The sequence below is a fragment of the Thamnophis elegans genome, chromosome 11, assembly GCF_009769535.1.
Source record: "Thamnophis elegans isolate rThaEle1 chromosome 11, rThaEle1.pri, whole genome shotgun sequence".
NCBI classification, from domain to species: Eukaryota; Metazoa; Chordata; class Lepidosauria; order Squamata; family Colubridae; genus Thamnophis; species Thamnophis elegans.
Genome location: NC_045551.1, coordinates 45,264,875 through 45,282,118, shown reverse-complemented (window position 1 = coordinate 45,282,118; position 17,244 = coordinate 45,264,875). Strand labels below are relative to the sequence as shown.

The 17,244-nt window shown below is 41.9% G+C and overlaps 1 protein-coding gene across 2 annotated transcripts in view; it reads right to left on the bottom strand.

Moving 5' to 3' along the window:
- Positions 1–7,325: 7,325 nt before the first annotated feature.
- ITGBL1 (integrin subunit beta like 1) overlaps positions 7,326–17,244 on the bottom strand; it is a 191,863-nt gene continuing 181,944 nt past the window's right edge. The window contains exons 10-12 of one of the 2 annotated variants that reach the window (XR_004256143.1): positions 15,396–15,509; positions 13,528–13,686; positions 7,326–7,491 (exon numbers count right to left, since the gene is read on the bottom strand). Coding sequence is in view for 1 of the 2 variants with exons in the window: in XM_032226145.1 (XP_032082036.1) it covers positions 13,595–13,686; positions 15,396–15,509 (206 nt within the window). In the remaining variant the exon portion in view is untranslated. Of the gene's footprint in view, positions 7,492–13,191; positions 13,687–15,395; positions 15,510–17,244 lie in introns of those variants that run through there. The other variant, XM_032226145.1, reaches the window with a different exon arrangement.

Sequence of the window (17,244 nt, the reverse complement as noted above, 5' to 3'; positions counted from 1 at the left end):
CTGTGGACTTCAACTCCCAGAATCCCCCAGCATAGCTGGGGGATTCTGGAAGTTGAAGTCCACAGGACTTAAAGTCACCAAGGTTGAGAAACACTGTTCTACTTGGTGCATTGAGAAATCATTCTAAATTAAAGGGCAAGATACAGAAGCAAGAATCCTTGCAGTGATTCCTGCCTCCCTTCCATAATGAGTGGGATCATAAAGTTGTATGTGGAAATGTTTTATATATCTATTTCAGAAAATTTCAGAAGATGATATATATATATAACACACCCCCACACCCCCCACACACATTCTGAAATTTTCTCCCAAACAAAACCTTAGCCTTTATTTAATTTGGCTTTTAATTTGGAACATCTCAATCTAAAAAGAAATCCCTTGAACAAACTTAGTTTTACTCACTGGTGTCTGCTTACATTTAGTCTTAAGAGACAAAATGAAAAAAAAAACCACATTTTGGATAAAATATTATTAAATAAAATGTGAGTTAACTGTTTCTTCTGTTTCTTGCCAAAATATTAGATAAGTAGATTCCCATCTTTTCCCATTTCCTAGTTAGCCTTATTAGTCCAGCAACATTCATAAATTCCATATCAAAATATGGAATTTATCCCTATATGGTTATGATATCTGATCCACTTGAAGTAAGTCTATGCAGTAAAATAACTAACAATAAAAGTGAACTGGAGTTTTGGCTAAAACCTACCCAGTGATTGTGCCACAATAGTGCAACAGCTGATTTGATTTACAGTATATATTATCTGGTTCCACCACAAAACCGCGCTCGACTAAACCGCGCCCGACTAAACCGCATTGCTGACGTTATCAACAGGGCGACAACAGCGCGGAGACAGAAGCACGCTGTAAACCCTAAACCTAAAATTAACCCCTAAACCTAACCCCCCTAAACCTAATCCTAAACCTAACTCTAAACCTAACCCTAAACCTAACCCTTAACCTAACCCTAAACCTAACCCTAAACCTAACCCTTAACCTAAACCTAATCCTAATCCTAACCCTTAACCTAACCCTAAACCTAACCCTAAAGCTAACCCTAAACCTAACCCTTACCTTAAGTTGAATCGGCTTGCTTTCAAAGCGCTATTTAAAGCGCCCTTCTTCTCCGTGCTGGCTGTTGTCGCCCTGTTGATGACGTCAGCGATGCGGTTTAATCGGGTGCGGTTTAGTCGAGCGCGGTTTTGACGGGTCACGATATTATCTAATTTATTGTCAAGACATTTGGAATTTGGTCTAGACCAGTGTTCCCAGCCTTGGCAACTTTAAGATGTGTGGATTTCAACTCCCATCTTAAAGTTGGTAAATTATGTAGGGAATATAGCCCAAACACCAATGTTTAAAAGTGCTTGTTTGACACAACATTTGCTGTATTCATAAAAAGCATGAAGGTGACTGCTCAAAGAACTAGCCCAAGTATTTTCTTGCGACATCCTTTTTGTTCACAGCTGCTTCTGCTGGGATGTATAAAGGTAGTTTGGTTACTATGTGGGAGTAGATGTGTATTAATTCTTTTTCATTAGACCTAAATTATCCTCCCAAAGAAATTTTCAAAGCTATCGAATGTCAAAGCTGATATGTCTGCTTTCACAATTAGTTAGCATCCTGATGTGGGGGTTTTTGTGTGACAAGGGCTTAATTAAGAAAAAACATTCAAACACATAGGATTTCATCTGCACTTTTAAATAAGAATACACCTTCCACTGCTATTTGTTCCTGAATGCTTAATTGGCTTTAAAATAATATCTTCATTTTGAAATTGTTAATGTGTAAACCTAGTAGAGAGTAGAGTAGAGAGTTGGTCCCTGACAGAAAACCACTTGAAGAAACTAGAAGCATTTGAAATGTGGATTTACGTATAAGCTGGGTTGACAAAATCACAAATGGGGAAGTAATAAGCCACCTGGGAAAGCAAATGGAAATCATCAAAGCCATTAAAAGTGAAAGTTAGAATATTTTGGACATGTGATGCGACACCCAGAAAAATACAGCATCCTTCACTTAATCCTCCAGGGAAAAATGGAAGGCAAACAAGATCCAGGCAGAAGAAGAACATCATGGCTTCAGAACCTAAAGGACTGGTTTGGACAAAACTCAGCAGCACTTTTTCATGCGACTGTTGACAAAATTAGGATTGCCAACATGATCACCAACGTCCGATGACGGCTATGGCACAAGAAGAAGAAGAAGAATGTGTATCCCTGTAGAAATGAATAATTGTGCATTGGAGTTCTGCTTAATAGCAAATTCTGCCATCTACTCCCCCAAATCGATAAATGAGATTAGAACAGTGTACAAATTATGCAATGGCTTCTTAGTCCCTTATTATTTCCCAATCTTCTCTAAATAGCAAAAGAGTTGTTTATTTTATATGTAGCGTGTGGTGTAATAATATTAGTTATAAACAAGGAAAGGGATCTAATCTTATCCCAGATGCACTATGGAGTGGATTTAATCATTCCCTCCCACCAGGGGTCAGTTCCTACCAGTTCTAACCTCTTCTATAGAAAAGGTTCTACAAATCTACAGTGCCCTTTAGAACCACCCGTCAGCACATCATCAAGAGGAAGAGCGAGAGGAGGAATTCTGGGAGTTGAAGTCCACAAGTCTTAAAGCTGTAAGTTTGAACACCCCTGGGGTTTTTTTCTAAAGGGTTAGGGGTGCAAAAGTCTTGTAACTTGACAGCTTTAAGACTTGCGTGCTTCAAATGCTAGAGTTCCTGTGCCAACATTTTGGTTGCTAAGCAAGAACATTGTTAAGTGAGTTTCACCACATTTTACAAGTTGGCTATGCCCACCCAGTCACATAATTGCCAAGTCACTCCCACTCATTCATATGGCTGGCAAGCCACTCCCACCCAGTCACATGGCTGGCAAGCCACTCCCACCTGGTCACATGGCCGGCAAGCCACTCCCACAAAGCAAGCCATACCTACATAAGAGGTTCTAAAAAATTTGAAACCCACCACTGCCTCCCACCATCAATAAACCTAGAATTCTTGGGTGAAATGGCCCATTTCTACCAATTATTAACTGGATGGAAGTATGAACAAACAACTATTGATCAAGCAGCCAGATTTTTTTAATGTATGATAGCTGGCTTTTTCTATCATGAAAAACTGGGGGAGCGGGTTTTGTGGAGGTTACCAGGTTGTTAATTTTGTGCTCTTTTTACAGGATGTTGCAGATGGAACCATGTGTTGATAACTTGAAAGGTGAATCCTCAAAATTCACCGGGGACCGGGGGGCGGAGCCTGTTGCCGAGGAGAGCTCAACCGAGCTCCTCTCAGAGATCTGGTCTGTATATCTAATTAAGATCATAGATATCACCCCTTTTTGGCTAAGAAAGGGGCAGGAAGTAGCTCTGTGTGCTAGGGTCTATTCGTAATTCACAGCCTTTCTCCTTTTTTTGGCTGTGGACAGAGATTAGATCCAGCGTGAGCGGAGCTTTTATCTCCAGCCAGTTCTTCTCAGCTGCCTTTTTTTGCAGCCCCAGACAGGCGACCCCCCCCCCAGGACAAAGCAAAGTTGTTTGAAGCTAGGATTAATACGGGCAGGTCCCACTCCTGTGAGATTTATGCTTTTATTACTATCTTAAATACCAGCACCATTCGTCTTAGAGGCTTCTCTGTTTAAACGGACTTCAAAATGGCGATTTCTCTCCGTTGGTGACTGATAGGGGATGTACGTAGCCGGTTTTACCTTCCTGCAGACCGCTCCTTAACAAAATAAATTTTTTTTTGTTTTTTTTGGAAACAGAGGGGAGCGAAAGCACTGTTTATTTGTTGATTTATAATGGCACCCAGGTCAAAATCGAAGCGTCTCTCTACAAATGTGCCTAAAGAATCTGTGAAGGAATTTAAAGAATTTATACTGGAATCGCAGCCCTTGTCTCCTACGCCCTCTACTGGAGAATTCTTAACACAGGAATTTTTTTTCAAATCTTTAATGATTTTAAACAAGAAATTAAGGAATTTGTATTCGAGCTATATGCTAATTTAAAGTCTAAAATTGACCAAATGAAGGCGAATACGTTTGCAGCCGTGTCTGCCCTGTCAGATTATACCGCTGAAATAGAGAATAAATTGGAAAGTTTGGAGGAGGCTAATTAATTTGACTACTAATATTCAAATTTTACAACAAAAAATTAGACACTCAGGAACAGCTCGTTATGATAAACTTTAATAAGAAGGCATTCGCAATAAGAGTCAGAGGATTTCGCGAAAAGGAGCGAGAATTTGAAACAGACCTTTGTTGAAGCCCTCAGCCATGCGGTGGGAAGCCCGGGACTTAACCTTGATTGGCAGATTCGGAAAATCTATCGCCAGAATTCGTTGGTAGCGGAACAGCGACAGCTCCCGAGGGACATAATTATATATTTCTCCACAAAAGAATCCAGAAACGCGATCGTGCAAAAATTTTACAATAATAGTTTGAGAATTGATGGCCAGAACTTGATTGTCTTCAAAGAAATACCTTTCCAGATGTTAAAGGCAAGAAGGGACTATACCTTCTTAACTAAAGAGCTTAGAAATCAACAGATTCAATATAGATGGGAGGCCCCAGCCGGCATTACGGTCACATTTGAGAATCAAAAACTTTGTCTTAATTCTGTTTCGGAGGCTCGAGATTTCTATTACAAGACTTTGAAGGCGGGACTTCCTGATTCACTTGGAAAAGAGGAGAGACAAGCCGAAGGAGAAGGCAAGCAACAGACCACATGGCTGCAAGATGGAGGGGGTAGCTCCCCCTCCCTCGGAGAAGCAGAAAAGCGGAGTTTGAGGATTTAGACATTCTAAAATATTCACCAAAGTTGTGGATTGAATGGGGTTTGCGACCTCTCTCCGGCAGAAAAAGGGGAACTTATTGGTGGGTGATACTGAATGTATATATGTAAAATGCATGCAGAATGATTTATGCTGTTTAAATCTGGTTAGAAGGGAAAGTTTGAAGAGATTATTTTAAAATAGAAGGTAAACTGATTTTTGTTGAAACTAATTATTTTGAGCTAGATTTTAAACTAATGCTTGCATAAATTTGATAGTGGCAAATATTAGAGAAGCAAGGGATGAGGGTAAAATGCATGCGGAATGATTTACGTATATTGGTGGGGTGATACTGAATGTATATATGTAAAATGAATGCAGAATGATTTATGTTGTTTAAATTCTGTTAGAAGGGAAAGCTGGATGAGGTAATTTTAAAACGGAAGGTAAACTGATTTTTGTTGAAAGTATTATTTGAATATGTGGAATGATCTATGCTATCTAATTTTTATTAGAAGGGAAAGCTTGGTGAAATTATTTTATAAATTTGGATAAATGTTTATCTGAATACAAGGTTAAGGAAGAGGAACGGGAGAGTCTACAGGAGGTCGGGGTAAATAACAAAGAAGCAAGAGACGAGAATAAAATATAGATAGAATGATTTACACTATTTAAGCATAGATAAAGATGGGGGGCTGAGCTTAACACAAAGAGTTTCTTTTTTTTTTTTTGCTCTTTTCTTTCTTTTTTTTGGGGGGTTTTTTTTTCCTTTAATATATTTTTATTTTTAATCCATATGAATATAAGATACTTTAGATAAAATTCACCATGAAAAACCTTTTTTGTCACTTGCAACAGTTTGTTCCTGTTTGGTTAAAAACAACCGCAACATGTTCCTGTTTTAATACATTCTATTGCACAGCTGCAACCGATTTTACTTTGCAATCTGAATAATTTATTCCAGACTGAAATTTGGAGGTACTGGAATTAGAGGATGACATAAAAGCGACAGAATAATAATCTCTGCTGTGCTGGAAAACTGGGTATGTTGTTTCACAGCCATGCTGGAAAACGAATGAATGAACGCTTCATTGTGGCCAGGAGCAGAAAAATTAGTACACTGGCAAAGCTGGCAATAAAACAGCAAATAAAAGAATTAAAGATAACAGCAAGATAACTCATAGTGTTAAGAAACGTTGCATCATGCTCTCTTCTACACCCACTAAAACAGCATTTTGTGACCGTTCAAGAAATGAACTCATTCTGGCCTGATCTGACAGTAACAAAGTGCTGGAAGGATGGTGGAGTTTAGAGCATAAAGTTCCTATAAAGAATGTAAAGATTCTCCTATTTCTATGAAGATGCTTATAATATGGTTATAGTTGTTGAGCTGTTATTAGTTTAATTCTATAGAGAGAAAGCCCAATATAATTGAAATCAATGAAATTAATCAATCTGTGTTCACAAGTGACATAATTTACCTACTACTGTATTGCCCACTCCCTTCCCCATCCCCAAAAAAGTAACTATCTCCACCATTACTAAAAGATTTACCAACTCTGCTTTACTAATCAGTATTAATTCCTAAATAGAAGGGCTTAAGACTATCTTGAATGAGTTATCAGCTACTTCCCAACAGTAACATATGATCCAGGTTTATAAACCCCAATTTCAAAGTAATGCAGAGATGGTTAATTCTTGCCAGGTTACAACATCTTGCTGAATTGCCTAACTTTAGATGCTAAGCAGAGTCAGGGCTGATTGGGTGGGTTCCACCACAAAACAGCGGTAGACTAAAGCGTGCTCGACGAAAGCGTGTACCTGACGTCATCACAGCGAGACGAAAACATCACGCTGTGAGCGGTAAAGTTAAAATTAACACGAAAACCTTACCCTAACCCCCCCCCAAACCTAACCCTAAACCTAACCCTAAACCTAACCCTTAACCTAACCCTAAACCTAACCTAAACCTAACCCTTAACCTAACGCTAAACCTAACACTAACCCTTAACCTAACCCTAACCCTAACCCTAACCCTTACCTTTTCGTGAATCGGCTTGCTTTAAAAGCGCTTTTTAAAGCACCCTTTTTTTCTCCGCGGTGGTATTTGTCACGCTGCTGATGACATCAGGTACACGCTTTAATCGGGCGCGCTTTAGTGGACCGCGGTTTTGTCGTGCCACGGATTGGGTGGGTGACTACTAGGTAATTCCAAAGGTGTAGGCTAGATGGGAAGTTAACAAACATCTCAAAACAAAGCAATGGCAAACTAATTCAAAACTGTTACCCAGATAAGTGTGTGAACCAGTGGAGAGTTGCTAACCAGATTACTACTGGTTCACTTGTGCTCGCGCGTGCACTCACATGCAACATTTCTGCGCATGCACAGAAGCGTCCAGGTGGATGGGCGGAGCCTCCTGCCACCGCCACTATCAGTTCAGCCAAACCGGGCTGAACCAGAAGCAACCCACCTCTGGTATGAACACGTGCATATATAAAGGTATTAAAAGTTGAACTTCAAAGACTACAAAAGAGGGCAATAAACTTGAGCACAAGGGAAGTAAGTTTTTGAAAAAATGGGTTGTTTTTGCAAATATCAAAACTAAAAAAAAATTCATGAATTGTAGAAGGTGATGAGGTTGTCACTGATTCTTAGCTGAAATGCTTCCAGGCTTCATGAGGGAGCAGCACAGCAAAACCTCTGCAGGAACCTGAAAAAGAGATAACGTTGCTTTAAGAGGTCCAGACTAAAGTTAATGTGACTCTTAAAGCAACAACATATTTGCTCATCGCAGCAAGGAAGCCTGAAAAACTTTAGGCTGCTGTAACGAATTTAATAATCTAATGAACAGGTGCTGCATTGGCAGGCATATAAAATCCAAAACACTTTGGTACCATGCACAACCCTGGCCGATGGGTGTATATCCGGACACACAGATGTTACTGTTGGGCTAACCAAAATTGGTCCACAGAAGGATGAAGGCCTCTGCATTTGCACTGCAGGCTTTGAAATATTATGGGTTGTAACTGAGCACCCTACTCTAGTGTGGGTTGATAAGTAGTGGCTTTTTGGTTTTCATGGTCCAGGGCTGAGTACGTGTGTCTAGAATCACCCACTCCTTTCTTGCCCCTTTTTCCTTCACGGAGAGCGTCTTCTGCCACATACCTCCCAGCGTCCAATAAGATCACACAGGATGGGCCTTCTCCAGATGCCATCGACTAGACAATGTCGTCTGGCGGCTTCTCGGGGGAGGGCCTTCTCTGTAGCTGCCCCGGCCCTATGGAATGATCTACCCCCAGAGATCCGGACCCTCCCCACTCTCTCGGCCTTCCGAAAGTCTACTAAGACCTGGCTATTCCGACAGGCCTGGGGCTGTTGACTTCATGAATGAGGTCCAGCCCCACTAAGATTGAGTGCATGATGTGTTTTTTAACTTGCTTTCCCTCTCTATTTTTTTTAGTATTCTTTTTAGAGTTGTTTTTATGTAAGCCGCCCGGAGTCCTTCGGGATTGGGCGGCATATAAATTCATTAAACTTTGAATTTTGAACTTTGGTGAAATTACCTGCTAAGAGAAAACAAGGTGGAAAAGAAGAAACGTCTGCCTGATTAACTGTTAATCAGTGTATTTTTTGCAAAATGGATTTTAAAATATCTGCGAGGTTGTTTTCTGTCTATGTTTGCCTGATGTTGGAGATACAAAATTTAGTGGTATTGATCACAGAACAGAGTCATTCAAATAGAGATAAATGCTAAATATTAGAGACATTCACTCCAAGAATCAGAATGGCACCACAAAGTAAGAGTCTACTGTTCACCTTGGACTTTCTTTTCTCCTTATTGCTTCTGTAAGCACTTTAGAGCTTGTAGTTTGCATGTTGCATGAGAAACACTGTTCAATTCCATGTAATATAAAGATAAAGGCTCCATCTCTTAGTTTTGACACCATTGTGGAACTTAACCAGTGGTGGGTTGCAGGCGGTATGCTCCGGTACAGGCGTACCAGAGCCTGCCCAGAGCACTGGATACCATTCCGCTATGGTGCTCCGGAAGGCCCAACCACCCGCTCGAGCTCCCTACTGGTCTTTTAAGTCTTCGGCGCTTCCGCGCACGGCACATGAAGCACCTGCGTGACTCTCTGCTGAGCAGCTGAAGTGTCATGAAGGCTCGCGGAGGCGCTAAGACGCATGTGCATGCTTTGCGCACCCGTATGGGGATCCGGACCCCACCACTGAACTTAACCATGCAGAATGGAACTCACACCAACATGATTTTTTACAGAAGTCTTTTTACACATGTAATATTTTAGATTTCAGGCAGAAAGCCATGGTTACCAATCAGAAACTACATTTTATTTTCAGCCTCTTTTCTATTACCCATCTAAGGAAGTCACAGTTCTCCTGATTACAGGTTCCACCATTCAAGACCTTTTCTGTGGTTAAAGTGGCTTACACTTATGCAACAATAACCATATTGCACCAATAACATATGGTTTTGATTATTAAATTGTTCCTACCACTAAATTAATACAGCCAACAAATGTTCAATGAATCCTTCTAGTTGTTGATTGTAAAATCCCCTACTATTCCTGCACAGAATAATTTCTTTTAGGGCTTCTAGTCAAGCAGCATCTGATCTATTAGTTCACCATAAATTATCGTAACAACATTGCATCGATATATTTTTGAAAAATGCAAACTTTGCAAATGACGTATTGTAGCTTTGAGGATTATTCTTGTGATGATGCCTGAACGTAACTTCAAAGATATTTAGGGGCTACTGTGCTCACAACTCTTGAGGAATACAAGTTCAGATCTGAGGTTGTTGTCATGCTTTTTTTAAAAAAAATCAAGATTCTTATGGCACATGGGGAGTTGGGATTAGATAACTCTGGTGTCCTGTTGCAATTTCATATTACATTCATTTATTTATTAGAGGCTTTTATCTGCTCTTTCTAAAAAAAAATACCCACAAAATATTTACTATAATTAAACATATGTACTTTTGCCAACGGGAGAGTCCAGAATTCAAATACAGCCACTGAACTGCTGCAACAAAACAACATATTAATTTTTTATATTAAAATGCAATGTTTTCCCAAACATGTAAACTATTTAACAATGAAGCTTTTACAGATTTTACAGAAAAGGGTAACTGCTTTGAAAAGAAGCTACATTTTCCCCTTTGAGGAACTAAAGAGTTAGCAAATGTTGATGTACAAAATGCAATTATATGCAAATAAATCTTGGGGGGGGGGATTTTTTTAAAAAAAACCTCAGTGTAACTTCACTGTGAATAAATTCTGCCTCTGAAATTTCAAATAATATTCTTAGATTTTCCTGTTTGTATGTGTAAAGCATTCTTATGGCCTATAAGAGGGCTGATGATATAAAGCTGCCAGTGGACTCAGCTGGACCCATTTTGTCCCTAATTACTGGTTCAATTCTCCCCCCTCCCACTCTGATTATAATCCCATTCGGAGAAGAATTCCCAGGTACTATTTAGTTTGCCAAAGCACCCAAAAGTGACCCCACTTTAAAGACTTAGAAAACAGAGCTTCCAACTGGCTGATCTCACTACTAATACTCACCATTGCCAGAGTAACACAGCACTTACTATTGATAGAGGAAGTCCACAAGGATCCAGTTTAGAGAAGACAACTTAGGAAAAGGCATCTTCCCTCAGTGACCTTCTTTTTGTTCTTTTTGTTCTCTTTTTAAAATATCAAATTTTAATACCTTTTTCATACGGCAACGCCTTCTATGACCTGCAACCAGCCTACGAATCCCTCAGACCTCAACTCAACCATATAGCCAGGGCCGGATTTAGATGAAAAGAGGCCCTAGGCTATTCCACTTATGAGGCCCTTTCACCTCCCATTTTTAAGTTTGTAAATTACATGAGAGACAATAAAATACATCATTACTGTGATATATCAATATATATCAATATATATAGCTGGCCTCCCGACGGAGGGCGGCTCTGCTCTGCAGCAAAGGTAGCGAAGCCAGCCGCCTCCCCTGCTGCGCTCAGCTGCCCGGCTCGGTCCCCTCGCCCTCACCTGCCTGGCCACTGGTGGCTCCGCGTTGACGGGGCGGCTACTGGGAGCGGCCGCGCCTCTCGCCCAACCGCCGGTGCTGGAACGATCTTAACCAATGCCTTTTTATGTTTATTAGTCATATGCATAGAATTTCTCCTTATTTTCGGTTCAGTGTTTTAGTGTTCACTGTTTTTAGAATAGTGTAGTTTTAATTTTGCTAACAATTTGAATGTAGGCCCCTCTTGATCTTGAGGCCCTAGGCTGAAGACTAGTTAGCCTATAGGAAAATCTGGCCCTGCATATAGCCAATCAGAAACAGCAGCGACCCTCAACCCACCCACGCAACACCCCCCCCCAGCCAGCACTTCACCTCTCAATGACCCTCCCCTGACATACCCACACCTGACTCATGACAAGACTCGACACAAGACCCTGAACTGATGGAACCCTGACCTGATCAGTGTGGGTTGCTAGTCAGTTTACTACAGGCTCACTCATGCGTGTGCTCGCACGTGCACAGGACAAGAAGCTACCAGCTAATTGGTTGGCAGGTGGCAGTGATGGTGCTGGGGGGGAGAAGTATGTGATTGGCAGTGGGTGGGGTTCTGAATTGTTCTGGTAGTACCTATGCCCACGTAGAAGTCCTTTTGTATCAGTTTGCCACAAAGAATGCATATTATCTTTATTTTACTTTTTTGGGGGGGGATACATGTGTATGTATATGTGTGTACACACAGTTGATATCAACTTATTTTGTATACTGAGAATTTTTTTTGACAATATGGAGATTTATAATAGCAATAGCCCTTTGACTCATATACGCCTCCATAGTGTTCTTCAGCACTCTCTCAGCAGTTTGCAAATGGCAGCATATGCCCCCAACAATCTGGGTCCTCATTTTACCAACCTCGGAAGGACAGAAGGCTGAGTCAACCTTAAGCCAGTCAGAATCGAACTGCTGGCAGTGGGTAGAGTTAGCCTACAATGGTGCATTATAACCACTGCGCCACCATGGCTGTATAACACACACACACACACACACACACACACACACACAAAGGCATGCACACGAAGATATTCCAAACAGAATTGTCCAAGTATATTTGATATTTTAATCAAAAGGAGCATTTTAATGCAATCGAAAGGAGAGACAACAGAATTCACCTTGCCAAGCATGAATTATTTCTCTGCTGCTTAGTGCCCCATAGCATTGCTGGGCCTTGTTGCCAGATTCCTCTTCTTTTACTGTCACTCCCTTTGTCCCCAATTATTTTGTAATCCACCTACTTGTGGTTAAATATGTACTGAAAGTGACTTCTTCCTGTTGGTCATCATACCAGGTGAAACGTTCTAACAAGACTGGCAGAATTATAACCAACAAGATTTTGACAGCAGTGTAGGCAAAGAGGACAAAGAAATTGCAATAAAATTATGCTGTGAAAAACAAGCATTTAAGCAAACACTGTATGCTTGCAACCTGTGCCTAAATGACTCACATAGAACGTATTTTTCAAGATTCAGGTACTTTTATTTTTTTTCCCTTAAAAAAAGCAGGGGATGCATAAATCAAGATAAATGGTTTGATTTCATTGCTAATCCTGTGGAAGGAAGCAATGCTTTATTGCAGGGAGGGATGTCCTTAAATGCTCCCATTCGATCCAGCTCTTTCCCCAGGTTTGGTAGATAAGTGAATGAAGATTGATAGTAAGTGATAAATTAGACAGCAAGTAATTTTTGTAGGGATCTAAGTGAAAGTTTTCAAGGGAAAAATGAACTGATTTCCATAGTCAGAAGGATCCCCACTCCATCAATGTCACCACCAATTCAGTCATTTTGCATAATCCTAAACCATTTTGAATTATTTCACTTAAAACACTTCTTCCATTACTAGGAAATTGAAATTCAGTAATCCAGGTACTGTATTTTTTGCACTATAAAATATTCTGGACTATAAGACACACCTAGCTTTTGGGGAGGAAAACAAGAAAGAAAATCTGCCTCCCAGCAACTTGCTTCCTTGCAGCAAACAGAAAACAGCCTGGTCAGCTTCAGCACAGCCTGATTTAGCGCGAGCAGCTAATTGGCAATTGGATCAGCCTCCCGGAATCCCACCAATCAGCTGTTCCCTGTTTTGAAATGGGCTGAAAACAGGATGCACGGAGGCCAAAAGCAGGGTATACAGAGGCCAAAAATGGAGTGCGCAGAGACCGTGATAGGTGGTGGCGGCAATGGGCGGCAATGGCAGCAATAGGCGGCAGTGATCCCTGCAGCCTGGAACAGCTGATTGTGGTATTCCGGTAGGAAGATCCAACCGCCAATCAGCTGCTTGTGCTAAATCAGGCTGTGCTGAAACTGACCAGGCTGTTTGTTGCTTGCTACAAGGAAGCAAAATTGCTTGGAGGCAGAGGCCGAAGGGTGGGGGGCTGGCAGGTGGGCAGGGCTTCAGCAACATATGTTCTATAAGACACACAGACATTTCCACACACTTTGGGGGTGGAGTGTGCCTTATAGACCAAAAAATACGGTACATTACATAATAAATCTTGTCTCAAGATTTGTAGCACACTTAAAAGCTATGCGAGAGAGAGAAAGAAAGAATATATATGCAGAATTAGAACCACAGATCCAAACTGCTCATATATTTAAGAAATATTTTCTTGAGCTGATTGATTAGGATGAGTAGGGTTTTTGGGTTGTGTTCATCTTACATTTATGTAGTCTAGCAGCCTCATTTTATACCACATATCTGTCAGTCTTCAGTGTTTCGTGGCAACCTTAGGGATATTCAGTCCCAAGCCAGATCTCACATGCATTTCCGGTCCAACCTTCCCAGCACTCGCAGTTTCCACAGTTACATATACCATTTCCTGGAACAAAACAACACGTCCATAATTGAAATTAAAAATGGGTTGCTCTGCGAAAGTATAAACCACCACAAAAAAATAGCTTTTATTTTTCTTTCTAGGTATTTCCCCCTTCTGGCTTGGCCTGAAGCTCACAAGACTTGTGGCATTTATTTTCCTTCCAAACTGCGGGGATCCTGAGAACCCCAAAATTGATTATGGTGGATCACACATTAAACCCTTTTGTATCTCTGTTTTAAGGAGACCTGATGATGAGCAAGAAGTGAGGTAAGATCCCCTAGGAAGTAGTTGTTGCCTCAAAGTAATTCACCCATGTTCCTAATTCAAATGGCATTTGAATTATGGTCTTCCCAGTCCAAATCAAGCACTAAGAATTTAACTTATGAGTAACTGTGTGAAATTGCAATTGTGCATGTGTATACATGAGTGGGAAAGAATATAACACCAAGTAAAGACAGCTTGTACCATTTTAAGACAAGTCCAGGTTACTTGGAGCCTGACTTGACATAGGGGTTCCTCAACATGCGGAGAAAGATTTATGATAGTGAACATTTATGGTATGAGAGATGTTATGACAGCCTCTGTGTTTCATTTGAAGTTCTTGGGTATAATAGAATAATTTACTCCTTCCTCTTTCAAAAATCAGTTTTATAATGGGAACTGGAAGGATAGGAACTAAGCAATCAATTCCAGTTGTTGTTTTAAGCATTCCTAAAAATCTCTCTCTCTGCGCATCTCCCTCTTCTCCCTTCCTCCCAGTCTATCTCCTCCATCTTCCCTCTCTCCCTCACTCTATCCTCCTGCCTTCCTCCCTCCTCGCCCTCCTTCCCCCTCCCTCCCAGTCTCTCTCCCTCCCTCCTCCTCCCTCTCCCTTCCACCCTCTATCCTTTTTCCCCCCCTCTCCCCCCTGTCTCTACGGGGGGGGGGGAGCTTTCTTATTGACTCTTTAAAACTCTGCTTCATACACATAGCTTCTTTCTTTCCCCAGGTCTAATTAAGAGGATTTCCCTCACTTATTCATGAAGGAAGACTATCTTTGAAAGTCAGGAAGCTATTTCCTCTCATTCATTTAGAAATCTTTGTTTTGCAAAGCAATAACCATTTAAGGGTGCTTTGCCTCTTAGTTTATAGTGCTTGCTCTGAACTCAAGAGGATGGGTGAGAGCATGCAATGCTTGGAAGCCACTCAGATGTAGTGTGTCTTCTTACAGAGCCGATCGGTTGGTTCTGGAGATCATACAACCAAGGATGGGCTGCTGAGGGCTTTCCCGAGTTCGGGAGAACCCATAGCTAACATTATAGCCACTTCAGAGAACCTCCAAATCCCACCTCTTGCTGGCCTCGCCCACCCTGCCACTCTCACCCCACCCTCCCCTCCCAGGAGTCTCCACCCATTTATCTGCAAGGTAAGCGTAGGGCCTGCATGGAGACTCAGGTGGGGGGGGGGGGGAGACAGGCCTCCTGGAAATTCCGGAAGGCCAGAAACAAGCCCGTTTTCAGCCTCCATAGGGCCTCTGGAGCACGGGGGAAGCAGTTTTTGCCCTCCCAGAGATTTGAGGAAAGCCTCCGGAGCCTGGGGAAGGCAAAAATGCCCACCACCACCACTGTGATGCAGGAGGCTGACTAGGCTATGCCCACCATGGCCATGCCCACCCAACAACCAGGAGAGAACTCGTTGCTATAATTTTTGAAGCCCCTCCCTGCATACAACACCTGTGCAAATAAGGCCATCATATTTGTCACAATCCTGGTCATCACATTCGCAGAATTCTCCTGAAATGTACCATTCCTGGGAAGAACAGATGCATTTTCCACAGTGACAGGAACCTGAAAGCACAGGGGAAAAAAATCATTACTGGTACTCAGAGAAGAGCAGAACTTTTCAATCAGGCAGGGGGCATCTTAGGTAATCAGTGCTGATCAATAAATGATTGTCTACAAGGAGTTCGTTGTGATAAAAGCCTATTGGTGAGAAGGATGTTCTATGGGGGGGGGGTGTTAATGTGAATGTTTTTTTTAGGATGCTCTATAATGATTTCCCTCCATTTTGATTTAGTCAGGGCTGCTTGGAAGAAGGACATTTTGTCTTGGTTCCTAAGCTCTAAAATCAAAGCCATTCTTCTCTGCGGGATTAAGGGAGAGCGGATGAAGGCATGTGAGAAGATTTAGTTAAGGTTAAAGGAAGAGAAAGGACAAAACCTCAAGGTTATTGAAACTACAGAGATGTAATCAGGAATAAAACAGAGTGAGGTAATAAGAACAGGTCTCACTGGACTGTATATAGCTGTGTGGAAACACAATCCTGCTCACGTATCCCACTTGCTTTTCTTTTGAGCACTTTTTTCCCCAGGCCAGAGTACAAGTATTTGGGCATTTACTACATGAAAAGAAGACAAAACGTCTAGGGTTTCAATCTACCAAGTAGGCTTTACTCGAGGCCATACCTATATCGCTAACTCCCATCTTTTTAGGCACTGTTTTTTTGAACAGCAAAGAGTTAACTCAAGAATTGTCTTCAAACTAATGATTTGAACAGGTGTGCAATTATTTTAAAATCCCACTGAATAGCAGTCATCTTTGAATCAAGCTTGACTCCTGGTGACATCATTAGTTCCAAAGGACAGTAAGAGATGCAGATTCCCATCAACTTTTTCTAGTATGTTTCTAACTCCATCTAACAAAACATATCTGGTATTTAGCAATAGCAGTAGCAATAGCAATAGCAGTTAGACTTATATACCGCTTCATAGGGCTTTCAGCCCTCTCTAAGCGGTTTACAGAGTCAACATATTGCCCCCAACAATCCGGGTCCTCATTTTACCCACCTCGGAAGGATGGAAGGCTGAGTCAACCCTGAGCCAGTGAGATTTGAACAGCCGAACTGCAGAACTGCAGTCAGCTGAAGTAGCCTGCAGTGCTGCATTTAACCACTGCGCCACCTCGGCTCTTTCCCAGAGTCTCCATCTACGTCCATGATGGCGAACCTATGGCATGGATGCCACAGGTGGCATGTGTAGCCATATCTGCTGGCACACAAGCCATCAGCTCCAGAACACATGTGCACACTGGCCAGCTGATTTTTGGCCTTCCAAAAGGCTGGAGGAGGCTATTCTCACTCTCCCCAGGCTTCAGTAAAGCCTTTGGAGCCTGGGGAGGGTGAAAACGGGCCCAGCGGGCCTACATAAGTTTGGAAACAATCTGAAAAATGGACCCAATGGGCCAACCAGAAGTTTGGAAATAAACTTCTGGTTGGCTTATTGAGCCTGTTCTTCACCCTCCTCAGGCTCTGGAGACTTTCCTGAAGCATGGGGAGGGCGACAACGGCCTCCCCCGAGCCCCTGGAGGAAACACCAAGCTCAGCTCGGAGGCGAGTAGTGCGGCACTCATTGGGGGAGAGCATGTGGAGGGGGGCTGTTGTGCATGTATGTGGGGATGCTTTGCTTTATGGGTGCCAGCACACACCCGCGCTATTGCTCGCACGCCCTTGCATTTTTGGTACCCAACAACAAAAATATTAGCCATCACTGATCTAGGTAGTAACCAATGAGGCCATCCTACTTTG